The sequence below is a fragment of the Panthera onca genome, chromosome B1, assembly GCF_046562875.1.
Source record: "Panthera onca isolate mPanOnc1 chromosome B1, mPanOnc1 haplotype 2, whole genome shotgun sequence".
Taxonomy (NCBI): Eukaryota; Metazoa; Chordata; class Mammalia; order Carnivora; family Felidae; genus Panthera; species Panthera onca.
The window spans coordinates 2,095,663-2,117,895 of record NC_138342.1 but is presented as its reverse complement, the minus strand read 5'-3'; the positions used below and the strand labels follow the sequence as shown (position 1 = coordinate 2,117,895).

Genomic DNA, 22,233 nt, shown 5'->3' with positions numbered 1-22,233 from the left:
CCCACATATATGACCAATTAATCTTTGACAAAGCAGGAAAGAGCATCCAATGGAAAAAAGTCTCTTCAGCAAATGGTGTTGGGAAAACTGGACAACGACACACAGAAGAATGAACCTGGACCACTTTCTTACACCAGACACAAAAATAAACTCAAAACGGATGAAAGACCTAGATGTGAGACAAGAAATCCATCAAAATCCTACGGGAGAAAACAGGCAGCAACCTCTTTGACCCTGGCCGTGGCAACTTCTTACTTGACACATCTCCAGAGGCAAAGGAAGTAAAAGCAAAAATGAACTACTTTTCCAAAGAAGACATCCAGATGGCCAACAGACACATGAAAAGATGCTCAACATCACTCATCATCAGGGAAATACAAATCAAAACCGCAGTGAGATGCCACCTCACACCTGTCAAAATGCTTAAAATTAACCACTCAGGAAACAACAGATGTTGGCGAGGATGCAGAGAAGGGGGAACCCTTTTGCACTGTTGGTGCAAATGGAAACTGGTGCAGTCACTCTGGAAAACGATATGAAGGTTCCCCCAAAAGTTAAAAATTAATAGTTAGGTAGGTAGTTAAAGAACAACCCTACAATCCAGTAATTGCACTACTGGGTATTTACCCAAAGAACACAAGAATACAAGAACACTAATTCAAAGGGATACATGCACCTCTGTGTTTACAGCATCATTATCTACAATAGCCAAACTACGGAGGCACCCGAGTGTCCATCGACTGACGAACGGATAAAGAAGATGTGGCATATGTTGTATACAATGAACTATTACTCAGCCATGGAAAACGAATGACATCTTACTTGCAACGACGTGGATAGAGCTAGAGAATATAATGCTAAGTGAAATTCATCAGAGAAAGACAAACACCATATGATTTTACTCATATGTGGAATTTAAGAAACAAAAGAGATGAACACGCGGGAGGGGGAGAAAAGAGAGGGAAGCAAACCATAAGAGACTCTTAATGATAGAAAACAAACTGATGGTCACCAGAGGGCCGGTGGGATGGTGGGAGAAGTAGATGATGGAGATTAAGGATAACACTCAGGGGGAAAATTAAACCAATGTTTCAATGATTCATTCTATAATCATTGTGAATACAGTTATACAATAATTTCAATGTCAAAATTATTTTAATGTAAAAAAAAAAAAGGTTTATTCCTGTTGTCAAAAAAATAATCCTATTCAGTGATTTAAGTTCAAAAATAAAAAATAAACTAGCTAAATACAACTTCCCATCAATTCCTCCCAATCAGTGACTTGGGGGTATCTTTAAGTACGTGGATGCTGTAACAGCTGTGTTGGAAAAGAATGATCTAGGAGCCATGGTATTGAGGCTGGAGGCTAAGACAAACACAAGCTTTGGAGTCAAAACCTATCCGGTCCGAACCACACCTCTGCCCCTGCCGATTGTGTGTATATCTCTGTACCCACCGGCTAGTCCACTGGCCTTCTCCCCGTGTACCAGCGAGCTCCCCCCGCTTGATGGCTCCACCAACCTCAGTTAGCCAGGCTCGACGACTGAATAGTTTGGACTCAATCTCACTACACTGTTCTCCAACCCCAGTCTCTACACGTTTGATGCCTGGCCCTGGCACTTCCCAGCTGTGTAACCTTTGGTAAGTCACTCAACCGCTCTGATCTTCAGTCTTCTCATATGAAAATAGACATAATGATGTACCCAACTCAGAGGACTCTTACTTGTTACATGTACGTGGCTTAGAGCGGTATACTAAACTGTAAGGATCTACCAAGTCAAAAATCATAGAAACTAAGACTCATTAAAGCTTTTAGGAGAAAAATATTATTTTCAGTCCAAGACAGACACATGAAATTCTCTAATTCTGTATTCTGTTTGAGGATACAGAAACTTTTAAACTCGTTGAATCAACTTTCTAAGAGATTTGTTAATTTCCTCACTGACTCAAAAGAAAATGCATACGAGGAATATTTATAAGAAATTAAAATTTTTAACATACTTGCCATATCTTACCCAACTAAGTAAAAATGGTTATGTACTCTATTTCAGTAAGTATTTACAACTCTGCGCATGTAAAGAAGAAAACGCACCTCAGCAGCACTGAAGAGCGTGTCTAAGATGGACAGTCCGTAACTTCTGCGGTCTTCGTCATCAGCCACTTCATATTCTGCCTGATGGTAGAGAGGAGAACAAAGAAAAATGGTAGCTAAGCTTTGCCGGCTTCACAATGTTTCAAATTCTCTGACGTACACAATTCACTTAGGACCCTATGAACCGCAGAGTAGCCCTAACCGATTTGATATCGATCAAGGATCTGCAGCTCTTCTTTGGGAAACGAATGGCAACGAGGGGAGATAACAGTTTTCTTTAAAGCGTGAATAATGCAGTAGAGCAACACATCCAGTAATGCTCTGTCATATTACACTTTCAGCCCTTACATGTGGCCAAGTAAAATAGAATCAAATAAACAGCTTGGGTTGTTCTAGGCAATAGCATTTTAGAAATGCCCAAGAGGCACTTCAGGAGAACCTGAGTGCAGAGCTCCCAGAGAAGTCACATCCCTTCACAGGTGTCAGATGAGGGGCCTTAAGAGAGGACACTACCACACAGGCCAGAAAACAGAGGAAAGGTCAAGGCAGGACCTGATCGATATCTAAGCACCTACAAAGGATAGGCAAGGAAGAAACAGAAGAAAGAGAAGAGAGAAAACCAGAGGAGAAATCATCAAAGCCTGGATAAGAATTTCAAGAAGAAGGTACTCGACAATGTCAACAGACCTGGAGACTCAGGCATGAGGAGGCCTCCGTGCAGCCACCGGGCTCTGCAGGTCGGGGCCTCAGAAGAGCAGTGAAACTAGCCAGATGGGGCCGAAGAGGTTGGTGAGGAAACAAAGACCAAAGGAAGTGCGTCGACTGAACCTCACACTTGCTGCCGCATCCTCCCCAACACAGGAGCCACGGCCATCGGGCTGACGGCCGGCCAGAGCCAGCTTCACGTTCTGTGCTCAAGGGCACTACTCACCTTGACTGGGAACTAGACACTGTTTACTTAAAGAAACTTCAACTTACATTCTGGATGCTAGATGGCACGTAATGAGTGGGAGAGAAAGCCCTGTGATTTTGTGACCATCTTTTGACACATCAGCCTGGCAGGCAGCAGTGTCCAGTCATTCCAACACGAATCTAGTCATTGCTGAGCTGGGCTTTGCAGATGTGATTAAACTCTTTACCAGTGACTTCAAGTAAAGGATATTATTTTAGATAATCTGGGCGGGACCGATTCAGTCAGCTGAAAGGCACGTTAAGGCCAGAGCTGAGGCGTCCTCAGAGGAGTTCTACCTGAGGACAGTAGCTTCTCTCCTTTTGGAGGGTTCCCTCCTGCCCTACAGATTTTAGACTCTCCTGACCAGACCTCACAGTCATGTAAGCCAATTCCTCGCCATAAATCTCTTAATAAATATCTCCTCTTGGCTCTGTTTCTCTCACTGAACACTGACTGACACAGAGGCCCTTAATTCAGTCAACAAACACGGAGCAGAGAAGAGAGCGAACAGCCATGCCAGGCGCCAGGAGGCAGAGAGATCAGACGCCATGTCAGCACTCCAGAAGCTCCAAGGACCTGTAACCGCCTCCCACAAGGGTGGTTCCAGGAGCAAGTGCCCCACACACGGCCTCATCAGGTGTTATCATCGCCCCACACAGCTGGCACCAAAACCAGACCAGAGCAGAACCTGTCACGCCAGTCAACTGGCGCTCCCCAGTCTCGTCACACCGCCAGGAGGTCCAAACCTGGACCAGCTTTCGCAAAGCAGCTTAGCCATTTTGAAATAAAGAAGAATCATAGGTCCTTAAATTCTTAAAATATAGCAGCTTGGCAAATATAAGCCAATGCACGAAGACATATCCACACTCTACTCCTGGACGAGGGTAGGCGTGCCCCACCACACCAAGTTCTAGCTGGAAAAAAAAATTACCTCCTTTCAAAGCCCTGTCTTATTCGAGTAAAGGTGCCAGGAAGGAAAGGGCTGCAGGAGCTCCAGAGAGAATAGGTAAGAGTCTCACATGTTTTTCTGAAAGAATTCAGGTGTACTCCATTCTATTGTGCTTTGCTTTATTGCACTTCACAAATAATGTGTTGTGTTTTTTGTTTGGTTTTTAGGTTTTTTTGTTTTGTTTTGTTTTGTTTTGTTTTGTTTTACAAACTGAAGGTTTGTAACAACCCTGCAACCAGCAAGTCTATTGGTGTCATTTTTCCAACATCACTTGCTCATGTCATGTCTCTGTGTCATATGTGGAAACGTTTGCTATATTTCAAACTTCTTCATCATTATTATGTTTGTTATGGTGATCTGTGATCAGTGCTCTTTGATGTCACTTGTAACTGTTTGCGGGCGACACGAACTGCACTCATACGAGGCTTGGTAAATGTGGTGCGTGTTCTTACTGCTCCACGGACCGGTCATCCCCTCTCTCTCCCTCTCTTTCCTGGGACACAGCAGTATTGAAATCAGGCCAATTAATAACACTACAATGGCTTCTAAGTGTTCAAGCAAAAGAAGAGCCAATCAATGTGGCAAACTTGTGTTTTGTCTTATTGTAAGACACAGCCACAGACACCCCAAGTCAGCGACCCCCACCATGGTCAGTCAGCAGCCATGGACACCAAAGCAAGACCCTCCACCAGCAAAAGATGACAGCTTGATGACGGTCAGATGACAGTTAGCATTTTTAGCAGCAGAGTATTTTTTAATTAAGGTATATACATTGTTTTTTTAGAATAATGTTATTGTACAGTTGATAGATTACAGTATAGTGTAGACATAACTTTTTTTAACGTTTATTTATTTTTTTGAGAGAGAGTGACAGAGGATCTGAAGCTGGCTCCAGGCTCTGTGGTGACAGCAGAAAACCCGATGCGGGGCTTGAACCCACCAACCATAAGATCATGACCTGAGCCAAAGTCAGGACACTTAACCGACTGAGCCACCCAGGTGCCCCTAGACATAACTTTTATATGCAGCGGGAAACAGAAAACCTCATTTGTTTCACTTCATTGCGATATTCACTTGTAGGGAATAAGTTTAAGAATTCCCTGAGTTTGCACCAATGGGTTAACAGGACTTAGGGCGGAAAGCCACCACAGGGCAAAAGCGCCCCCAGTGTAGAACAAAGCAAGGAGCGGAAAGCCGCTTCCACAGGACAAAAGCGTCCGAGAACAGGTAGAAGTGGAAAGCCCCACAGCAGGATGGAAATGTCCAGAGCTAATTAGCAAGAAAAATGCCTTGTCAACCCTGAGGTAGCACACTCTGACACTGCCCCTAGATAATTTAAGATAAACAGACACGGTGCCTGGTGCCTGCAGTAAACAGCCGTCTGCTCGGTGCCAGGACTTGGATTTGTGTTGACCCTAACCCCTAACACTGCACACCTTTGAAACCCCCTTCCTCTCACACACGAGTTAATGATCACTGTTTTACTGTCTCTTTCTGCATGTGCATCACATTTGTAAGCCTTCTGATCCTAGTAAATACGGAGCAAGGACCCTTACTCTGGGCTCTTGTCTCCTCTCCAACATTAGCCTCTCTCGTGTTTAATTCTGCATCCACTCTCTTGCTGGACAAGAGAGAACTCCAGACTCAAAGTCTGCAACATTCGCTTCACTGACATGGTCTGGAACTGGACCTGACCCGCAATATCTCCAAGTGTGCCTGCACTGACCATATGTTAGAAGGAGGGTCACCTGCTTCCGGACTCCAGCTGGCCCCAGACAACTGAAACCCGGAAGGCAAAACTGCAGACAAGAGGGAATATTATATAGGGACTTCCACACCAAGGTAACATGACACCAAGAAACTAGTTTCTCCCCTCTTACCATCATTGCCAAGGTCTACTTAACTTAGAGAGATCTAAGTTTTTAGATCGAGTCTCTTAATTTTCAAAAGCACAAGACTGGGTGGTTCAACACTGAGATAAATTGCTCACCACTACGTCTAGGAATTTGATGTATATCTTTAGATCATGTCTTGTATCACAGAATTGCCTGAAGAGAAGTCTTCCTATTGGCTGCTTGTCACAAAGGCTGTTATAATCCTTTTCTGGGTGGAGAAAGGGGATAAGAAATGAACAAATATATTCATTACAATTCAGAAAGTGATTTTCTGAGCCTGCCATTTTCACCTGATAAAATAAAATCAATAATAGTATTTGCAGTATTTTTTTTTAACTACTGGTTTGTTTACTAGTCTAGACTGGGTTATCATGAATATTTATAATCCCTCCACAGAGCAAAAGGTAGCTGGAAGAATTGATAAAAGTGTGTGAAGCAAACTGGAAATGTCCCTGCTCCCCTTCAAAAGGATTTATGTAGGGGAGCAGTATTCCCTGGGGAACTGAGCAGTCAAGATCACAGTGAAGGAAAAAGGGGGCAAGAAAGAGACCTGGCCCCGTCCTTGTACAGGCCTACCCCCCAGTATGTTTGGGACAAATTGTATGTGGTGAAATACATGACAGGATGTACTAAATTACATTTTTTAAAATTCTTTGCCATTTTGCTACCATTTTACACTTTTACAAGTTACAAACATTATATATTCTTATTTTTTTTAAAGACACACACTGAGATTTTATTTTATTTTAGAGAGAGAGAGTGAGTACGTGCGTAAGTGGGGGGGGGGGCACGGTTAGAGGGAGAGAGAGAGAATCTTAAGCAGGCTCCATGCCCAGTGCAGACTCTTACTCTGGGCTCGATCTCACAACCATGAGATCATGACCTCAGCTGAAATCAAGAGTCAGACACTGAACCAACTGAACCATGCAGGTGCCCCTCTGCTTACTTGTTTTTCAACTGTTTTTTTTTTTCTTTTCAGGGGATAATATGTTATATACCTTAACCTTACCCCAAACACTGATACTGTTTTGAGAACAAGGCACTAATATTTAGTCAAAGTATCTAGAGGGATATAAAACAAAAATGATGGGAGTGCCAGGGTGACTCAGTTGGTTAAGTGTCCAATTCTTGATCTCAGCTCAGTTCTTGATTTCATGGTCGTGAGTTCAAGTCCCACAATGGGCTCCACTCTGGGCACAAAGCCTACTTAAAACAAACAAACAAACAAACACAAAAAGGTTATGTTCAAAATAGGCTAATTTAAAAATTGAGAAAATCAGTTGCTCTGAACCTGAAATGAACGTTATGTTCAGGTACTCTTTTTTTTTTTTTAAACATTTAAACTTTTTTTTTTTAAACGTTTTTAAACGTTATTTTTGAGACAGAGAGAGACAGAGCATGAACAGGGGAGGGGCAGAGAGAGAAGGAGACACAGAATCTGAAACGGGCTCCAGGCTCTGAGCTGTCAGCACAGAGCCCGATGTGGGGCTCGAACTCACGGAGTGTGAGATCATGACCTGAGCCGAAGTCAGACACTTAACCGACTGAGCCACCCAGGCGCCCCTCAGGTACTCTTAAAGTGGCCCTAAAGCTGAAGAATTAAATAAAATTTGTGAAAAATAAGCAAGCCATAACAAATTCCTCAATTAACAGGTTTGTTAATGCCAAGTAATTAGTGGAATCTAAATCCGACTTTGGATCGCTGAATTTGCATATAGAAAAGGATACGCAAGGATGCAGATATTTTGGTTGCCAGTGTATAATCGCTTGTTTCAACAAACAACAGTTTTGCAGAGGAAGGCGCTGCAAAGCCGATGGCCAGAGTTCAACATGTGCGGTGGGAGACCCCTGTGGGACATCCCGGGTTTAAGCACTGCTCCGTAAGGACACCCGGGGAGCTCAGTCAGTTAAGCCTCTGGTTCTTGACCTCAGCTCAGGTCATGCTCTCAAGGTTTGTGGGATCGAGACCCAAGTGGGGCTTTGTGGAGACTGCTTAGGATTCTGTCTCTCCCTCACTCTCTGATCCTTCCCTGCTCTCTCCCTCTAACCCCTCCCCCGCTCATGTGCACACGGGCTCACTCTCTCTCTCTCTCAAAATAAATAAACTTAAAAAAAAAAAAAGTTTTGTTTTGTTTTAAACAGAACTGTTCCAGAGCCCAGATGTGGGGAGGAGAGCGACACAGTGAGGAGGAAGCCACCGCAGCGGGTCAGGAGGGAACAGCCTGGCCGGGAAGACAACGTTACAGTCCAGCTTAATCTGGTTTATCTGGTAAAGCCAAACATCTGAAGTTTACGGGGGTGGGGGCGTAACTGTGGGTACATAGTTCAGATTGTTTTGCATTTTGTATTTATATCATCCTTAGACGCTAAAAATACTTGATTAGAGATGGATTCCATTCAAACTTTCCAAATTCATTTCTTGATTACCCTTGATTTCATCCGGAACTCTGTTAGATAGGAGTCCTTACTTGTAAAGGAAGCTACCTAAATGGCTCTACAAGTCTTAACTCAGGTTCAGCAGGAAGAACATAAGATCCTAAAGCTCAGATACTGTATAAATTTCTATCCTAACTATAAAATCTCTGAGGAAATGATCACATGGTGCAAGCCACATTTGCTGAAAGATCTTTAAAAACATAAACACAGGGTAAGAGCCCCTTGGATGTTTCTGGAAGGAAGCGGGGCAAAATCAAAGAGCATGAGGAGGTCTAGGACAAGGCCGGGTCACGTGACACGCGCCTCGCTCCCATCTGGAAAATGACGCTGCCGCCCTCTGCCCACAGCGCTGGGTAAGGGCAGGGACTGGGGGGACTCCGCACACACACCTGGCTGAACGGGCTGTCCATCAATGCGAGTTTGGTTTTGGGGACAGGCCCGTCCTGCAGCGTGGTGAGGAGGCAGCAGGGACGTTCAGACTGGACAGCACTGATGTGGGCACCTCACGGGAAAAGGTCTAATTTTACCCAGTCCAATCGTCTTAGATTGGCTCAGGTACATTAGCAAAAACGATGCATGGCTCCAAAAGACCTTAATTCTAGTTTTCCCCTTGTATTTGGGTGGTGGGAACATAGGTGATTATTTAGTCAATAAAGTCCTTTTTCTATTTCAAAATATTTCATCACACAATTTTCTCCATCCTGCAGTAATTCAATATTTTCACACTGATGACATTAACAGCAGAACCCTAGAGAAATGACAGCAACATCACAAAACCCATGGGAAGTAATATAATCAGGGAATTTTAAAAAAAAAATGTTTCTCTAAACCAGTCGAAAACAAGCTTGGCATTTAAATAATCACAAAAACCGTAAATCTATTTCCTTTTACCTTATCTGGCTCACAATTCTATTGATGATTTCACTTTTCCATGCATTAGATTTCACATGTTACTAAAATCAAACACCATAAACCACAGAGATGTGCCACGAAATATGTGTCAGAAGCAGCAGCCACCCTCTTTCCGTCTTCCCGTCAGAAGCCCTGGTCCTGCAGGAACCAGAAGATCCAGCTTCTTCTTTTGACCCCTCAGAGGCTGCACAGTGAACCATCTACTGTCCCGGCCATGGGTGAGCAGACGCCCCACAGGGAGTTCAGGCCACAGAGAGGGGAAGAGCCCTGCCGTGGTAGACAGGGACAGGGAGGGCCAGCACCGGAGACTTCCAGGTCGGAGCCCTCAGGGCACCAGAGTCAAAGTCCGCTCCCCGAGAGGCACTCTCCCTTGGGCAGCGTAGGGAGGGGAGCCAGCCACATGAGACACTGGGGTTTCTAAGTGCACCAAATTCTGAGGCAAGGATGAGCCACTTACCAAAAGCTCTCTTGCTTATTTCAAAGTGATCCTCCCTCAGTAAAAACACTAACTCTAAGTTTTATAGCTCATGGATTCTCTACAAGCCACCAATTTAGAACAACCAAAGGCTAAACATTAGAAAGACCCAGCATGTGCCTACTACTGCACTAAATCAAACACACACGTAAACTAATAAGATAAACGAAGAGCTGCATACAAAGTAGAGGGTATCTGAGTGGAAGTATCGTTTTATTCAGTGAGAAAGTCGGCTTGTACATCTTCCCCGAAGCAACTGCACTAACGTCACCAATTCACCCATTCCTTCATTCATTCACTTAACAAAACTGTGGGTGAAACAGAGACCTTGACCTTGGGATAAGTCCAGTGGCCGCTTGACCTCTCCGCTGACATGCCCACCAACCTGGGGCCACCCTGGTCCCCGGTTCTCCGGACCCATCCGCTCCCCAGACTGCGCACAGACCCCCCTGGCTGTTCCTCCTTGGTCTGCTTTGCCCGAGCCACACCAGGATGTGAGGTCCTCTGAACCTGGTCAAGGGCCCCTTCTCCTCTTCCTGTCTCTAGGGAGAGCTTATCCGCTCCCAGTCATGACTGCCAAACGCCATTGAGACACAGATCTCCCCCAGACCCAAACTCTTCCGATCTCTAAACACGAATGTGCCCCTTCCGTCCAAACAGAGCTGCTCGCACCACGGACCCGATCTCAGTGGGTGGACCAGACGTGGAAGCCACCCTTAATGCCTCTATCCTTCCTACCTCCACATGTAAATCCAACTGATTCTACTTCCTAAACATCTCTCATGGCCATCCAATTGGTCCCCTCCATCCCATGCCAAGCTGCCATCATTTCTTGCTCACACAGGGCGACAGTCTCTCCCATGGCCTTCCTGCCTCTCTATCTACCCTGTCAATTACATGCCTCACCCTGAAGCCCGAGACGCCCTCCAGAGACGTGCGTCTACTTACGTCAGCCCTCCGCTGGAACTCTGACAACGCCACCTTTCTAATGAGATGGATGCCTTTACCAGGCCTACAAGCCCTGCCTCCCTCCTCTCCTCTCATCCAGTGCCACTTTCCTTCTCCACCTCTCTGCTCCGGTACGACTGGCCTTTCCGATGTCCCTGGGAATTGCCATGCTCCGTCTCACTTTGGGGCCCTTGTACTTACCCAGCAGGTGAGAACTTTTCCTTCAGAGGGCTTACTGCAATTTGTAACTATGCTTATTTCTGCAATGATTTATTTCATAACTATCTCTGCCAAGAGGTCAGAAGTCGTGTCTGCTTCTTAGCCACTGTTATTGGTGGCACCATTCCCAGTGCTTGGTACATAGAAGCAAATAAATGCTGACATTTAAAAGTTAACTAATGGAGTGGTACACCTTAGGCTCATACAATGTTATATGTAAATTATATCTCAATAAAAATAAAATTAATTTAAACAAAATGAAAATAAAAATTAATTTTAAATATAAAATATAAATAATAAATATAAAATAAAAATAAAAATTAATTTTTAAAAAAGAGCATGAAGTGGCGGGGGGGAAGGTTAACTAATGGGATATTTAATGTCATTTACTTCATTCTATGTACGAAAAACTACCCCCAAAGAATCAGAAGTATACAGAGGTAATTTATATGCAAATATACATGAATATATTTCTATGATCCTATGAATATATTCAATAGCATAAATAACCCCAAAGTAAAGCTTATAATATCTTAATTATAATGCATGTGTCAAATAATGGAATCAATCTTTGTATTAATCACTTGGGGCTACATGCAGAGAAAAATTACTATTAACGCTATGGATCAAGTATCAGTTGACCCAAAGAAGCATGGCCAATAATCACATAAAAAGATGCTCGACATCATTCGTCATTAGTGAAATGCAAATCACACCGGCTAGGCTAACTATAGTGAAAATAAGCGTTGGCAAAGATGTGGAGAAACTGGAACTCTCGTATGTTGCTGGTGGGAATGTAAAATGTGCAGCTGCCTTTGGGAAACAGTTTGCCAGTTCCTCAAAAGGTTAAGAAAAAGTTAAGCTTAGAGTTACCATCTGTAATAGGCTGAATAACAGCCTTCCCAAGGTATCAGGTCCTCATCCCTACAAATACAACCTTATTTGAAGGAAAAAAAAAAAAAAAAAGAGAGAGCCTTTGCAAATATGATTAAGTCAAGGATCTTGAGATGGATGACTGTGCTGATTATCTGAGTGGGCCCTAAATGCAAACACGTGTATCCTTACAAGTGCCCAGAAATAAACATTCACCTTCACAGTCAGTTGATTTTGATAAAGGTACTAAGACAATTCAATAGTCATTCAATGAATGGTTCTGGAACAACTGGATATCCAATGCAAGAAAATGAAACTGGATCCCTTAAAAATGGCTAAAATGGTAATTTTTATGTGTACTCTACCACGAACACAAACACTTGTACATCAATGTTTCTAGCAGCATTATTCATAATAGACGAAAAAAAAAAAAAGGAAGCAACTCCTCTATCAACTGATGAATGGATAAACAAGAAGTGATATAACCATATGGTGAAATGTTACTTGCCAAGAAAAAGGAATTAAGTACTGATTCATGCTACCACATGGATGAACCTTGAAAACATTGTGTTCACTTCTAGAGAGATGATTAGTTGGGTCATGGGGAGAGGAAATTTTACTATATTACTCTTCTGTCCTATATAGAACAATGTGCACATATTACTTCTTAAAAGAATAACACCTAACGAATGGTACAGTGCCCGACGTGGGCCCCAGACTGGCACTATTTACTCACCAATGGAACATCTAAGCTCGCTGCACTGGCTGACAGGGGGCAGCTTCAGCATTTCCTTCCATTTTTTACTACGACCTCTTTTTTTGCCATATCCTCCTAAATTGGGGGAAAAAAGTATTTTTTTAATGATCAGAAATATCCAATATCTGTTTGAGTAGTTCGGTACCCATCGCGAGTGAAAATACAGTCTTAAAACAATTGGTCTTATCTAGAAGTCAGCTTGACAAAGTATAAAAATCCCAAGTGATACAATTAGTCACTGGCTCTATCTTTTAGAAACTGTGTGACCTTGACCTTCTATAAGTAACTCTGCTGAGCCTCGGCTTCCAAATTTGTAAACCGGGCGTAACATATCATACATGGCTGCATACCTAGTATGAATCAAACACCTGCAAAGTACAGGAAATACAATCCCACCCTTCCATTCTAGTGCGGGAGGTTTTAAAAAAAACAACCAAAAAGCAGTTAATGATAAGTGATTAAAATATTAGCCGATCACACAGTGCTACGTGGTATGAAACAAAATCAAGCAAGGTGAAGGTGAGATCAGAGAAGGCCTCTCAAGAGGGTCAAGCTTAGGCAGAGGCGTGAAGGGAGTGAGTCTCTGGAAGATCTGGACGAAGAGTGTCCCCTAGAGAGACAAGACTGGTGGGAAAAGCTCTCAGGTCGTGTTTTTAGCAGATGCCAGGCACACTTGCGGTAAGCGGAGCATAGAGAGGTAAGAGTCTCTATGTTGTTTGTACATCTGAAACTAAGGTAACGTTGTGTGTCAACTATACTCAAATAGAAGAAAAGTTTTAATAGATAAGTAAAATAAAAATCTAAAAAGATAATATTTTAGAAAGATCTTTTTAAATAAGCGCCTTAAAAAAAAAAATTTGGAACGCCTGGGTGACTCAGTTGGTTAAGCATCCTACTTGGGCTCAGGTCATGATCTCATGGTTTGTGAGTTCGCTCTGTGCTGACAGCTCGGAGCCTGGAGCCGGGAGCCTGCTTCGGATTGTGTCTCCCTCTCTCTCTGCCCCTCCCCTGCTCTCTCTCTCTGTCTGTCTGTCTCTCAAAAATAAACATTAAAAATAAAGCCTCAGAGAAATTAGAACCTTCAATTTTAAGCATTCTGAGGAGCTGAAATTTTACCAAATTTCATCCAAGAGAAAATATCACAGTTTTGGTGAGCGTGATTGGAAAGAATAGGGAAAGCCATGTTCCGGGAAGTGACGAGCTCGGCCTTGACCACCGTGAGCAGAGAACTGAGAGAAAGCCACCTGGAGGACAGCGGCATGGGTGAGCTCAGGAGAGAAGGCCTGGCTAGAGACGCGGATTCGACGGCAGTCTGCCAAACAGATACTGGTTGGACACGCAGGGGCTTCTTCCGTGGCCTTTTTTCTCCTCCTCTTACCACCCCTCCACCACCCCATTTCAACTGGGATCGGGACTCCAGACTTGTATCGCGACTGTAGACTACACAGAGGTCCCAGAACACCTCAAGGTCAACATGTTCAAATCAGACTCCATTTATCTTCCCCTCGAATTCAACCCTCTTTCCACACACTATGCCTCGAGTGGGCTGCCTACCGTCTACCAGGTGAATGGAGCTGGAAACTGCAGCACTAATTCTCTCTCTGAAGTGCCCCACCCATTTATTCAGAAAGCATTTGCAGCTGAAGTCCCGTGTGCGGGGCACCGTCCGGGCACCAGGCACACAGCGGAGGGTCAGGTGGCCAGCGCTGCCTTCAGAGGCTCTCCTGTCCCCTACTCTCCTTGCCCACGCTATTAAAAGATCATTAGCCTCTTCTTCTGACTGGCCTTCCTACCTCTGGTCTTCCCTTCCAGACCCTCCTCCATACTGCCTTCCACGGTTACTTTCCTAAAATGCAAGTAACAGCCCCCTCCTGAGTCGAGGGATGAAGCAGAACAGAGCACAGCCCTGCCTACCATCATTCCACAGGCACACCATCCCCGAGCCACACTGTCTACAAAGGTCCCAAAGAAGCAAAAGCAGGTTCCATCCTGGACTGTCACTCTGGGCTCATTACTGTAGGCAAATCTCTACTCAGCTCAGGCAGAACCACCCCCACACAGCCTGCCCAGCCTTCCTAGGGAGATGCAGGGACTCCTTCCTCTCCATACCTTTTGCGACTTGAAAACATCTTCATTAAATCTCGATGGCAGGTTCTAGGTTAGTGGCCTCACTCTCAGTGTATCTCCAGCATTCAAAAAATGATCAAAGGAATAAATAAATGGACCTCCAGGTGCCCAGCACTCTACGAGCAGTATACCGCACACAGCAGACACTAAAGGAAAAAGCTGGAGATGCTGACTACAGAGTATGGGTCAGAGGAAGGATGAAACTGCCAAGGTCTAAGAGGAGGAGGAGGAAGTTAGTTTACTGAGTATTTATTATGTGCTGGGCACCTTTCCAGAAGCGTCATAAATATATTGACTCATTGAATCATCCCTCGTCCTATGATGAAAACACTACTACTATTCGCTTTTCTCAGATAAGGGACCAAAGCAAACGGGTCACATAACTTGTCCAACATGCCACAACCAGTGAGATGTGTGGGTCTGCCCCACTCCAGGAATCCTGTTTAATCATTACTGCTATTAAGAAGAAAAATGGTGTAACAAAGCCTTTTTTTAAAAGTACACAAACATTTAAAATAATTTGCCGTAAACACATTTACAATTAAATCATGTTGTGAAATGAAAATAATATTAAACCAACATTTCCCAAATGTTGGAAGTGGTTATGGTGACGGCCCTAATACCAGGCAGCCCTTATTAGCGCTGACTGTAAGCTAGCCACTCCGCTAGAAGATCCCAGTTTGCTCTCACTAGATCCTCCCATCAACCCTACAAGGTGAGCACTGCTGCTATACAGGTGCAAAGTTGTTTCAATCCTAATTTTATAGGTGAGGAAACTAAGGCACAGGTATGTGAAATAATTGGCCCAAGGCATTATAAGCAGTAAACAGAGAAGCTGGGATTTGAGCCCATGTAATCACACTGGCCGAATGGGGACATCCCCTTTGTCACAATAGCTCAGTTTTTCTATCGGTAATTAGGACCACCAAGGGAAATGCATCCGGTGACCAAGAACTGGACCGAATAGCTCTCCGGCCTACAAATTCTGCTGGATGTTAAGAGGTTTAGGACTTGGTTTTCTACTATGAACACCACAATTATGTTTATAACATATTCTGGGATATTATATGCCATCCCGAGTACAAGACACGCCAGAAAATCACAATCATTAATCTGGCGTGTGTTATCCCAATCCATTTGTAAATCTGTGTGTGTGTGTGTGTGTGTGTGTGTGTGTGTGTGTGTGTGTGTGTGTGTATGGCTTTGAACAATATATTGCTTTAGAGGAAGATTCTTTTTTGTTTTGTTGTTTTTATTTATTTTTGAGAGAGAGACACACAGACAGACAGAGCACGAGTAGGGGAGGGGTAGACAGCAAGGGAACACAGAGTCTGAAGCAGGCTCCAGGCCGTTGAGCTGTCAGCACAGAGCCCGACGTGGGGCTCAAACCCACAAACCGTAAGATCATGACCTGAGCCTAAGCCAGACGTTTAACCGACTGAGCCACCCAGGCCCCCCTGGAGGAAAATTCTTAACCTGGCATCCACAGGCCGATATCAGGGTGTCCCTGAATTTGGACAGAAAAAAACTCACATTTAGCTTCACTAACTTCTGGCCAAAACTCATCATTTCTGCCAACCACAAATGTAGGCAAGAGTACCACCATATTAGTAGTACCTGTGACTTCATCACCAAGAAAATTTGGATTTTTCTATCATGTTACAGTTGTCAGAAATAACTCAAAATGTCATTTACACTCACACTGCTTTGAAATTACAACATCGGTGCCAGATCGTCCACAAGGGCTCAGGTGACGGGGCCAAGCAACCCCTAGGCAGCTCTGTGCCTGGTCGTTAATCGTTCAGACTCCAAATGGCAGGTCCCACGCTCTCACGTGGATTGTCTAGTGACTCCCTACAACTGTGTTGATGGACGCACGGAAGCAGCTGTGTCAAAGGCCACCCCACAGCTTCAAAGCCCCACTCGGACTAAACAATGACACCCTTCACACGGACAGATCTTTAAAGGACAAGGCTTTAACTTGCCTAGGTATTGCCTTGCTGCTTAATGCTCGGATAACAAAGCACTTCTTATAACACTAATCCATTAAATTTTACAATTATTTCAATATAATTGACTTCTGTTACAATCATATGTATATTATTTTATTTAGATTAAGAACTCCTACTCTAGAGGTTGCTAAATTAGCAGGAATGGTGTGTTACTGCATACACCACCCTACAACTTTTCCTACACAGCTCAGGCCATTTTGACACAGATTATCCACTTGTCCCAAGTGGGCTCCATGCTCCTCCTACCCCCAGCCCCCAGCCTCCAGCCTCGTGACCTTTGCCTTCCTTGTTTCATGGCCCAAAAAGCTCTTCCTCAGCAAAGCTAGGTCCCTCATCTCAGGTCTTTTCTTCTGGCCACCCAGTCTGAACTTTCATGTCCTACCCCCACGCCTAACCCTTAGCATCCCCCTTCTCTGCTTTACTGTCTCTTCTTAGCCCTTATCACCGTCCACCACGCAATCTACTTAAGGTATGCTATTGAGGACCTGTGTCTTCACAACATTAGAGACACCTTGAAGAGAGGGGTTTATCTGTGTTATTCACAGTCATAATCCCAATAGCTACACAAGCACCTGGCATAAAATAAGCATTCAGTAAACATTTGGTGAATAAATGGATTTGTTTTAAATACTATATAAATATCCTATTTATCTATTTCCCATTAATAGTCATTTAATGTTCCTGGTTTCCAGTATTACAAATAATGTTACAACAAATATTCTTATAAATGTCTTCTTTACCACCATTTCTGCAGAGTGTAGACCTAGAAGAAGAGTTTTTGACCTGGGACATTGATGAGTACTTTTCACTTGTTCTCCAAAACCGTTGTCAGTTACCATGATTTCTTAAAATACAGCACACACACTGGGTGTAATTCCCTTGATAGGAGCCACTCAGGATTGCTTTTCACATGTACTGTTAAGTTTGTAGTCAAAAATAAGACACGTTCTCTTCCTTGAGTTTAAAACAACTTTGGTTAGTCAGAAGAAGAGCTCCATGGAGTGGAGAGGCTGAGAGTAAGCCAAATAAACGTAATTCACTTCCCTCTTAAAATCAGTTATAACCACAGGGCTCCAGAGTCTTCCGTAAGAGTCTTCCCAAACTCTTATACCACAGAGTTGCAGACACAAATGTGATGGTGAGAATCAGGCATTCATGCTGAGCAGGGGGTCTCTCAAAGGTACACTGTGGTCACTGCATTCAGCAGGAAGCTACCTGCTGAAGCTGGCTGAGCCACCATCAGCCCGGGTTCTACATGACTGAACAACAGCACTGCCACCCAGCTGGACCATCTGCCTGGACTCTTGCAGGACAGAAAGAACTTCTACTAAGTTGGAGATTACACTGGGGATCTATATGTTCTGTCAGTTCAGCCTACCCTAAATAATAAGGTGTGTTTTAAAACTTTATTTTATTATTTTTTTAGTACGCTCTACACCCAACATGGGGCTCGAACTCATGACCCTGAGATCAAGAGCTGTGTGCTCTCCTGACCGAGCCAGCCAGGCACCCCCTAATAAGGTGTGTTTTGATGAACAGGACAGCACTAGCATGGGACTTGGAATATTAGAAGATAAAAATGAACATGGCTGGATTTATCTGAAAATAAAATTGTTTATTAACATGCTCACCACTGACTTATGTTTAGTAGCAACATCACTTAGTCAACTCAGAAGACAGTAAGAACCACAAAGAAAAAGGACCTCTGCAAAGCACAAAGTCAACATGCTGAAACTTGCACATTTTATTTACTCATAAAAGAATTTCTTAGGCCCTGATGTCTTCTCTTATTTTATGTACAATTCTTATTATTTGGCTTTGATTTCCTATACCACAACAAATTAGAAACAGAAAGTTACTAAAGAAAAAAAATACTTGTAATAGGTAATTTATAGACAGATCTATGTGACAGCACCTTGAAAGAATATCCACAAAACAGCATAAAAAGGAAATGTAAGCATTCAAAGCACAGCATCGAGGCCACCTGGTATGGGGATAAAGAGGCACGTGCCACAGGCCTTAGAGCAGCTTTTAACATATGGAGGATCATAATATGCCCTTAGGTTATCCAAAAGAAATTAATTTAGGCTGTATTTAATAAAGGCAGAAAGGGTCCACTGTAGAAATGCCAATTTTAAAATGTCAATGCTCAAGGAAGTAAACCCTAAATGACTCAGACACCTCAGAGGCTAGAATACCATATTTCCTGGTTTCAGAGAGCAAAGGTTTCTATGTATTTCATGAAATAAATGTCTTTCATTGAACCAAAAGAAAAAAATCCACCAGTCCCTCTCCAAAGCCCTGGTGGCCTATTACCAGAAATACATGCATGAGGCTTCCAAGAAGGAGATTAAAGACATCCTCATCCAGTACAACCAGACCCTGCTGGTGGCCGATCCCCGGGGCTGTGAATCCAGAAAGTTTGGCCGTCCTGGTGCCTATGCTCACTACCAGAAAGTTTACCAATAAGCCCATCATGAGGATCAGGGTTCACCTTTATAGTAAACAATTGTCACAGGACTTAAGGTTAAAAAAAAAAAACAAACAGGATGGAAATTCTGACACCTGCTACAACACGGATAAACCTTAAGGGCATTATGCTAAGTGAAATAAGCCAGTCATCAAAGAGACAAATACTGTAGGATTCCACTTACATGAGGTATTAGTAGTCAAACCATAAGAGACAGAAGCAGAATGGTGGTTGTCAGGGACTGGAGAGAGGGGAGAATGGGGAGTTATCACTGATGGGACAGAGTTTCAATTGGAGAAGATGAAAAGAGTTCCGGAGGTGGATGGTGGGGATGTTTGAATAACAATGTGAATGTTACTTAATACCACTGAACTGTGCACTTAAAAATGGTTAAATGTAGTTTACAACAACAAAAGTTTTTTTGAAAAAAAAAAAACTACTCAAACATCATAAAGTCGCTTGTTGTTGACTATATCCATGGAATCTATAGCGATGTCCCTCTTTCATTTCTGAGATTAGTAATTTGTGTTTCACCCAAATTGTCCACTTCATAGTCACCCAGAAGTGAAAACAGATATGCAACAGTCCTGAGACACAACAGTCTTGATAAGGGTGTTCAACGTAACTGCTAATCCTGCCGGAAAGTCAGCACACAGAGCCATCACACTAGAATGACATATCCAGGTCCCAGCTTGCTCCTTTGGGAGACTCCAGGGCTATTTTTCTTCCTCACTGCATCCAGTGTCAACATTTACCTAACACAACCAAAGCAAGAGTCAGGGACCAAAAACCCCACTGGGCCTACCCCAGTTCTTTCTCATCCCATGATAAAATCACAGGGATTTTGTTATTTCACCAAACAGAAGAATGAAAAAGGAGGATGGAGAGGATACATCAGATTTCCCTGTAGGTACCTTACTTGATCAAGTCTGTTTCCACCAATACTTCCTGAGAAAGGCTATTGCAATGCAAAAGAAGCAGGGTGCACAATCTTAGAATAAAGGGTGGTCTGCCAACCACACAGATGTGCTTATTGAAAACTCAGTACAGTGTTTCGCTATTCCCACCCAACTATGTCAATGAAAATTTTCCCCTGGTAACTTCTGTCCCAGGAGAGACGGAACCCCAACAGATACTCTACTCTTCCATACCCTTAACTGCATGGTCCACACGGGGCTTTACTTACATACAAGTGCCCTCATCTTGTCTGGCTCACTGATGACCCATTTCCCTCATACCTCCCACAAGTCATCTTTTTCCAAGTATTTCTCTAAAAGGTCTGTGAAGAGGAAGGAAGGGATTGGTGAACAGGCAGCCCCAGTGCTCCTGATGCAGAAGAGCCAGCAAGGTATACCAGTCTCCACCAAGGAAGGGCACAGGCTGGGGCCGCAGGTGCTGAAGAGCCCTGGCCAGGACTCCAGGTTCAGTTTGGCCTCTGGCCCCCGAGCCAGAGTCCAGGACAATGATAGGTCACTTCCCAGAGCCACAGGCTGACGGGGAAGCAGCATACCCTTCCAGGCCGGGTTCTCCTTGTGTGAGTGAAAATGGCTGGTTATAGGATATCTATCCAGTGATGAAGCAGGAGCAAAGCTGTGACAGAAACAGAGCTGGCATCTCCTGTGTCATTTTCTTGGTAAAGTTCCCTAATTTCGATTTCCTGAGTTATACAGGCTCATCAATTCATATGAGCTCAAGTTAATGATTTTGGTGTACTGATTTAACTCTTCAGAAGAAAAATAGTGACAGCAAAACACTGCATGGTGTCCGTCCAGCACATCCTTCCAGGTTATCAGATTCTAGCCTTCCTTGTCTCTGAGATGTTGTGCAGCTTTCTGCAAACTGTGGGTGACAGGCAGACATGGAAGCTGTTTTGTCTGGTAGCTCCCATGTACTTCTCTTCCCTCTGTAGGAAAATCAGTTTGCCTGGATTTGCAACAATTCCTTTTGCCATGTAAACTTGAGCCTTTTGACTTCATTTGAATTGATTATAACATCTGCCTGGTTCCCTATGTATGAGTCAAATAAAACATATGTTCATTTTAATTTTATCTATATGAGCATAATTTTACCTTTCTCTAGCAATTTTAAGATTCCTTATTCCTAGCCAAGCTATATCCATGGCATCGGTAGTGATGTCCCTTTTAATTTCTGGTATTAGTAATTTGTGTCTTCTTTTTTCCTTAGTCTGGTTAGAGGCTTACAGATTTTACTAATCTTTCAAAGAGTCAGATTTTCACTTTATTTCCTATCTTTGGTTTCACTGATTTCTACTCTAATAGTATTCCTCTTCTTTTGATTTGCTCTTCTCTTTCTAGTTTCCGCGGTGGGAGCTTAGATTACTGATTTTAGATCTTCTGGGGTTTTTTTAAATTTTTTTTTAAATTTTAATGTTTATTTTTTTAGAGAGAGAGAGAGAGAATGAGCAGGGGAGAGGCAGAGAGAGAGAGGGAGACACAGAATCCAAAGCATGCTCCAGGCTCTGAGCTGTCAGCAAAGAGCTCGATGCGGGGTTCTAACCCATGAACCATGAGATCATGACCTGAGCCGAAGTCAGAGGCTTAACCAACTGAGCCACACAGGCACCCAAGATTTCTGTTTTAATATTTGCATTTGAAACTGTAAATTTCCCTCAAGCACTGCTTTTGCTATGTCCCACAAATTCTGATGTTTTGTTTTCATTTTCACTGAGTTCAGAGTATTTTTTTAGTTTCTCTTGAGATTTCTTCTTTGGCCCCCATATTATTTAGAAGTGTGTTGCTTAAACTCCAAATATTTGGGGATTTTCCAGCTGTCTGTTATGATTTCTAGTTTAATTCCACTGTGGCCTGAGAGCAGATATTGTATGATATCTATTCTTTTAAATTTGTCACCATGTGTTTTATGGCCCAGAATATGGACTGTTTTAGAGAACGTTCCATGTAACCTTGAGAATAATGTGTATTCAACTTCTCCTTGCAGTTCTATCAGTTTTTTCTTCATGTATTCTGACTATATGTTGTTAGGCACATACACATTAAGGATTGCTACATCTTCTTGGAGAATTGACCCTTTTATCATTATGTAATGCCCCTCTTAATCTTTGATAACTTTCTTTGCTCTGAAGTTTAAACTGTGTG

The 22,233-nt window shown here is 43.2% G+C and overlaps 1 protein-coding gene across 1 annotated transcript in view; it reads right to left on the bottom strand.

The window, feature by feature from the left end:
• GRK4 (G protein-coupled receptor kinase 4) overlaps nt 1-22,233 on the bottom strand; it is a 95,782-nt gene that overhangs the window by 52,786 nt on the left and 20,763 nt on the right. The window contains exons 2-4 of the mRNA XM_060655528.3: nt 12,488-12,583; nt 5,984-6,096; nt 2,093-2,173 (exon numbers count right to left, since the gene is read on the bottom strand). Of these exons, the coding sequence (XP_060511511.2) occupies nt 2,093-2,173; nt 5,984-6,096; nt 12,488-12,583 (290 nt within the window). The remainder of the gene's footprint in view (nt 1-2,092; nt 2,174-5,983; nt 6,097-12,487; nt 12,584-22,233) is intronic.